The sequence below is a fragment of the Antrostomus carolinensis genome, unplaced genomic scaffold, assembly GCF_000700745.2.
Source record: "Antrostomus carolinensis isolate BGI_N321 unplaced genomic scaffold, ASM70074v2 scaffold2094, whole genome shotgun sequence".
NCBI classification, from domain to species: domain Eukaryota; kingdom Metazoa; phylum Chordata; class Aves; order Caprimulgiformes; family Caprimulgidae; genus Antrostomus; species Antrostomus carolinensis.
The window spans coordinates 1-7604 of record NW_010308476.1 but is presented as its reverse complement, the minus strand read 5'-3'; the positions used below and the strand labels follow the sequence as shown (position 1 = coordinate 7604).

Below are 7604 nucleotides of genomic sequence, written 5' to 3'. Positions count from 1 at the left end.
TCTTTCCACATGACAGCCTGGTAATTAATGGCAATTTTGTTTTAAACCTATAATCTTGATATTTCAATCACCACTTGAGTAAACAGTGATGATTAAAACTGAAGCATAAAGTGTCCCTCGGAGAAATATGGTACACAGCACATGAAGAATTAGTTCTACAATTTCCACTACTAATTCTGAATTCTACATATTTATTTTCCCATTCAATTCAGTTTAAAGAAAACCAAACCTCTAAAAAGGATTTTTCAATAAATCTTTATAAACATTGCAATTACTACACACACTATTTTACGTTTTTCCTCAAAAATCTGGAAACCATCACAATTATCCCTTAATAATTGGTTTACACAATTTTTAAACACTTTGAATCTGTTTGATTGAAGTAATGGTTGTCGATAGGAATGAGTGTTAAGTCAATATTTTGGTGGAAGCAAGATATAAAACATTTCATAAAAAGCCATCTGTTTCAGTGAAGTTATTCAGAGAAAAGATGCCACTTGCAAATTATGTGGGCATACTCCACCCTTCCTGAATGATTTATAAAAGTACTCTGCAGACTTGAAACATCCCTGACCTATCAGGGTACTTTCTCTCATTTCAGATGTGACACATCTTACTTAACCTTTGCCAGGTTCCTCCAATCAACAAGTAATCCTCTTGGTTGTTCTCATACAATTATCATAATTTTAATTATTTATTAACTACCCATTCAGGTAGAGGGGGGAAACAGATGGAAACACTGGACATCATCAACTACAAAAAAGTCCTTAATGCATGCTTGTTCAAGTTTTCTTTGTTCTGTATCCTGTAATCACACACACACACACACAAAAATAAAAGTAGTCTCACCTGCATGACTCTATTCCTGATACCACACAAATGGTATGTATGCTCACATCCTTTCAAAACATTGGCCAGTAACACCTCTAACTAAAACCTAAGTATCACACTTGAGAAGTGGGCATGGATGAACCTCATGAGGTTCAACAAGGCCAAGTGCAAGGTCCTGCACCTGGATTGGGGCAATCCCTGGTATCAGTACAGGCTGGGGGTTGAAGGCATTGAGAGCAGCCCTGCAGAGAAGAACTTGGGGGTACTGGTGGATGAAAAGTTTGACATGAGCTGACAATTATGCACTTGCAGCCCAGAAGGCAAACCATATCCTGGGCTGCATCAAAAGCAGCATGGCCAGCAGGTCAAGGGACGTGATTCTGCCCCTCTACTCTGCCCCAGTGAGACCTCACCTGGAGTACCACATCCAGCTCTGGAGTCGTCAGTACAACAAAGACATGGACCTGTTGGAGTGGGTCCAGAGGAGGGCCACAAAAATGATCAGAGGGCTGGAGCACCTCTCCTATGAAAAAAGGCTGAGGGAGTTGGGGTTGTTCAGCCTGGAGAAGAGAAAGCTCTGGGGAGACCTTATTGTGGCCTTTCAGTACCTGACGGGGGGCCTATAAGAAAGGGGGACAGACTTTTTAGCAGGGCCTTTTGCAATAGGACAAGGGGTAATGGTTTTAAACTAAAAGAAGGCAGATTTAGACTAGACAAAAGGGTCAAATTTTTTACAATGAGGGTGATGACACACTGGCACAGGTTGCCCAGAGAAGTGGTAGAAGCCTCATTCCTGGAGATATTTAAGGTCAGGTTGGACAGGGCTCTGAGCAATCTGATCTAGTTGAAGATGTCCCTGCTCACTGCAGGAGGGTTAAAGTTCCCTTCCAACCCAAACCGTTTTATGATGATTCTATGATACCATGGCAACACTGAAATAGAAAGCACTCTGGTATTTGAGAAACAAGGCTCTAGTCTTGGAAAAGCTTCAGTATATGAAGGGTTCTGAAAGCTTCTGAAAGCTCTGGAACCAAATACAAGCATATCTCCACTCCCTCACCTTAGTTTGATAATAATATTTGTTTGATGTTTACATTCTGGGCTAAATACTTAATACACAGTGAGTAGGATTAATTTTAAATTATGACTAATGGATACATCTGTCCACAGGTGTAGCAGATGTCTAAGCTCTCATTTTGCTAAAGGCAATTTTAGAGCTTATCCTAAAATAGGGACTTAGTACCTGGTCAGATTCTTTAGACTCCATGGATTATAGGGATATGATCTTGATTTACTGTAATGGTGGTGTGGTTACATACAAGTGGACACTACACTGGTATGTCTAAATCTCAAACAATTCCACCATCATGTCTGTTCCAAGTTACTCTAAGAGAGAGAATGAAAAGCAAAAAACCTAAGGCAGACAATGGAATTCATTACTTATGGGAAGTCTTGTAAAGACAGACTAGGGATATTTCAGTTGAATGGGGAAGCTAACAAGATGATGCATGGAACAATGGAGAATGACGAATACAGATAAAATGCAATTCAGTCCTATTTGCTGTTTGTACTGGGGACATGCTATTTCTGAATTCTTCACTCATTTGCTGATTTTAAAATACAAATTTGCAAATGTCTAGAGAGTGGCAGAGATCTTCTGAAGCAAACCAACCTATTTAACCTAGGTGCACAAGAAAGAATAATAAAAAAGTATAGTCATTACTTTGTGAATATCTACAATATCTTCATATAGCTAGAGAAACAATGTGTTTTTCTCTCATATTTTCTATAAAGTTGTTTTAATCTGCCTTTTTAACAGTTTTTAAAAGTCCTACACTCAGGAAGAGGCTAGAAGAACTTGCATACATGAGCAAGAACTTTTTCAAATGTTTTAGAGCATTTATTGTCTATATCACAAAAACAATCACAAAAATTTCTGAGAAGTACTCTTCAGAATATAAGAAGATAAATTAATATTTTAAAAGTGCATAAAACCAGGAGAACATTATAATATGCTGAAATGGTGTAGCAAAGATGGAAGATGTTTTAAACTTACCCTATTGACACTTCTGTTTCTTAAAATAATCTGAATTAGATTTTTCTTAAATTCTTCCAGCTTCTTGAAACACTTCTTCAAAACATGATTAGATAATGTAGTATCAGTTATCAAACGGATCAAAACACAAACTGCTTCAGTAAGAAAATTTGAAACTGAAAATTCAGGACTGTTGTAAAAAACAGTCAGTCCATCAAGCAACTGAGACACTGAATTGCATATGGTGAAAGAATCATTCTCAAGCTCTGTGAAGTCTGCTTGAAGAATTCCTCCTTCTGACAGTTTTCTTATTTCAAGCAGATGTTGCAAAAACTGCACTGGAGCAGTCAGAGATTCTTCCTTCCCAGTACAGCAAAGATTCAGTGGGAGAACTCTTTCCAACCAAAGTTTAGAAGTGTCAACATTATGCTCAGATTGGTGAAAATCAGAAGCTAACGAATCAAATGCATAGTCATGAGAGACATCACATCCAGAGTCTTCTAGCTGGCTTGAGTAACTCGTAGGGTTTATACATTCCTGATCCAGAAGAATTTCAGCAGAGGCATCTGGTTTTCCTGAAATACAAATGTGAAAGTTATGTTTGTGTAATATCTAAATATATGCTTATGGGAAGTGTCATATATCCTTTCTCCTTTTGCTTCCATGCAAAAATCACATAATATATCTGTGTGTTTGCTTCCCAATAACTTTCTGCAACTAGAATTTAGCGGTGGAAGAGGGTGACATTTTTAAATTCAAGTAAAAACTTTCAAAAGGTAGTGTCTATTTGTGAACAAGAAGTTTTATGCTCATAGTAATATGAACAGTAATTCTGAGTTTAAAATTCCTGATGATTTTAAGTTTTCACATATATAATCTAAGTGGACATCACCCAAACAGTTTAAGTGGACTTCTATACTCCCATTTATTCCCAGGGAAGGAAATGCATGTAAATTTCTGGCCCCAAAAACATTTTCACCACTTTTATTCTCAAGAAGTCCAACTGCTTTTAAAAGATAGTCAAGGTCTGTTACTATAACCGCATCAAGATCTTCTCCTTTATGTGTACTCTTTCTCCCCAGGTCAGGTAAGGAATTCTAACAGAGACAAAGTTGAATAGAACATTACACTTGAGTTTTTTTGTTATTTCACAAAGAAAACATTCAGAATAAAAAAAATTCTCCAGTTACCACCTATCTCATACCATCTTCAAAGACACACAAACTACATTACAAAAGGTATGCATTGCATTCACACTATTAAATTATTTTCATACACCATCGTAGAATCTCATCCTCTTTCACAGATTAAATACATTTAAGTCAGTGCCTTAGGGCATAAACTGAGTACTAGGTGACGAAATACTTCCTCTGTGCTACGTGCTACCTATGCCAAAAGATTACAGTCAAAAGAAGCAACAGGCATTAGAGCAGTGAAGTCGAAGACTAACATACAGAAATGTCTCAGTGTCACAAGGTAAGGCTAGAACCCCATCTGGAAAACTCCTGGCTGTTACTGGAGCACAGCCACTCGGAGTAAGCCACTCCTGGCTTACTGGAGCACAGCCACAAACTGCTTCTCCTCTCACGCTTAAAGAACATACATATATTGTTCATATTTTCCACAAGGATCCAAAGCAATACCATGCTCCTCTGCATTTGTATTCTTAAATAAATAAATAAAAATTATGGATGGTTTGACCTGATGGGAAATAAATGTTATATTTCATGACAAATTAAAAAAAAAAAAAAACACAGAAAACATTACTAGGCAGCAATCTACAGTATTCTGTACACTAATGAAACACTGCTCAGAGAAGTTTATACAGACTTCATTTAATACACAGTTTCAAATTGAATTCTGACCATTACGTCAGTCTCTGAAAACACACCCAGTGAGGGTACTAGTACTGAGATCAACATTAGAAACATGGTTTATTTATTTACTGTTGAGTTTCATGCCTCTGACATTGAGACATACTCAAAATTGAACAGGATTGGTACCAACTGACTCACAATGAAAGGGCTAACTGCAGGGAAATCAGCTGACACTTCCAGGAGGTAGGAAAAGCCAGGCTTCTAAGGCCAGCCGAGCATTTATATATTAACACTGTTCCCAAATGCCCTGCACACCTGAACTTGGAAAGCAAGGAAAGAAGCAAAGCACATTTCCCATGGTCTGACTAACAAAAAGAGGCAGCAGTCTTTCATGTCTTCTCCGTAGGGTTTTGAGCAAAATACATTCCAGAAGAAAAAAATTGAAAGTTGCTTTTGGTGCTGTTTAAGGAAAATAAGCCCTTCTAGGGAATCCATCTACTATGAGTTTCACCATGTGGATATTTTGTTCCTGTTCTTAATCCCATGTGGCTACATTAAAATTGCTCATGAGGATATAATGCCCGGAGTCAAAAGAAGCAAAGCAAGAACTACCTGCAAAAACACATATGTATGTTCACTGATTCTCCTGTTGAAGGAAAAAAAAAATAGCAGAGATGAAAGAAAGGAGAAGAGAAGAAAAAAGGAAGAAAATAATACAGAAATATCAATAGGAACCAGACTTAAGACTGTTCCCAAATAAAAGAGGTAGCATATTCAATGAAATACTTCTAGTAGTAGGAGACAATGTGGTATTTAAGCTTAGGTTCCTGCTCACTGAGATATCAAACTTCTGTCCCGTGATGAGCTTCCAGAAAACCCTGTTATAATAAGTTTCCAATAGCAGTATACTTCCAGTTCAATGAATAATATAAAATATTTTTTAAATGTTCAGTCATTTTTATATTCTAGTCATTTGGGGAGGAAGTGGAAGCTATCTTTAAAAAAAAATAAATAAATCACTCACAAGGAAATACTCATTATTTCTCTCAAAATGTCTAGAAACAGCTTATAATTTATTTCTTCAAAGAAGGTAAACTAATCACTTTGTACTTACTTACTATTAAAACAAGAAAGCAGTCTTGATGTTCACAACATGTGGTTATCAAGTACAAAAAAACCCCAAACCAAACCAAACCAAACCAAAAAAAACAGCATTAAGCCTGCCTCACACTAACAATAATCTTTAAACAGCAGTTTCAAGAACATTTGACTATAAATATATTGGAACAAGAAATATGAAAACTCAGTGTGTGTGATAAACTAACCACTAAATTTTACAATGCCTTTATACAGGTAATAAAATATCCAGTCATGAGCATTTTTACAGCCTCCCTAAATATGTCACAGCAGATTCAGGAAAAATTTAAACTCTTTATTCCTATTTAGGACTTTAGCTCCTTGCTACATTAATATCCTGAGCTGAAAATCAGGATTGTGTGCTCCCCAAACAAAGCAAGATACAGTCACAAGAACAGCCTTGGGGTGCAAAGGCTGAAGAACCGACATCCCTCTACACATATCCACCGCTGCAGAAAGTGTGTGGCCTGAAAACCAGCAGCTCTTCAAGAGACAAGGGAGTGACTTGCATCTTCAGCTAGTCCTGAGGAAGCAGAGCTCTGGCAAACACTGAAGTCCAACCCACCTCCCAAATGAATTCTGTTACTTCTGAATAGCCACCTTAATACAGACATCAAGACTCAGTTCAAGGATAAGAAAGGGAAGAGGAAGAGCCAGTTGCTTCACCAGGACAGGAAAACACTTTTGTCTCCCAAGTGCCTGTTGCCAGCAGTATGGTCATAAGGATTCTCAGAGCTGTAAAGAGACATAGGAACAACCCAGCTCCTGGTGCTACCCAACATGGAGTAAGAGTGGGAGCATCTGTAATATCAATGTAGCGGGAGCAGGGGTGGCGGAAGATGCTTTTTCAGATACCTGTGCTACTGGCTGCCACAGACCGTGCGGTGTTTGAATGAGGAAGGACACATGCTATATGCAGTTCAAAATTTAAAACCTGAGCAAGGGTCCCCAAGTGATGAAATTGCTGCGGAATCATAAAACGGCCTTCAAGTCTTTTGAAAAACTTAATATACCTGCAGCTACACCACCAACAGAGATTGTAGAACAGAAAACAGGCTTGAAGGTGGCAGATGTAAGAAACAAAGTGAACAGATTATTTGGATTCTGCAAAGACAAAATTACTTCAGTTTCAAGCATTAGGCATTGCTTATATTCTCTCACTCCATGAGCACACCACATGGATTATCACTTGAAAATCAAAACCAATAACATTAGACATGTAAAGCTCTCTTAAAACTCAGTTACAACTGATAGACTCAGTCCCACTTCTAAAAAAGAAAAATAAAAGACAATTAAAAATGAGACAATCTTAGAAATCTCTTTGATGATATTGCAATCTGCTTTCCAAGCAGGTATTCAGTCAGCAACTTCTAAAAGGAAATGAAAGCATATGTGAAATTATTCGTACTTTTTTCTATTGTGTTCACTTCTCCACTTCTGCATTTTCTCTGTTATTCTTCATTTAATCTTCATTGATTGAAGATGAAGCAAGTTTATTCTCTTCTAAAAAAAAAATAAAAATCTTCTCACACATATTAACTCTTTTCTTTACCTTTTCTTCATGTGTAAGCCTGTCTCTATTCTGCTGTTTTCATTAGTAATCAAGCTGGCTGGTGAAGAAAAAACAATTCTCTCTCCTCCCTCATGAAATCTCATTCGTTTAGCACACCATTGTTGTCCTGATCTGGAACCAAGTCAAACTTTTGTCCATATTATTATATATATATATTATACTCATATATATCTTTGTATATATGGTAGAGCAGTGGATGTGGTTTATCTTG

The 7604-nt window shown here is 37.2% G+C and overlaps 1 protein-coding gene across 1 annotated transcript; it reads right to left on the bottom strand.

The window, feature by feature from the left end:
* Positions 1-2503: 2503 nt before the first annotated feature.
* On the bottom strand, positions 2504-3441 carry MEI4 (meiotic double-stranded break formation protein 4; the record flags this gene model as incomplete). The annotated part of the gene is made up of 2 exons (XM_029084435.1): positions 2504-2512; positions 2888-3441. Coding segments are annotated over 2 exons (563 nt in total), but the record flags the coding sequence as incomplete, so codon positions are not given.
* Between the last annotated feature and the right edge of the window lie 4163 nt (positions 3442-7604).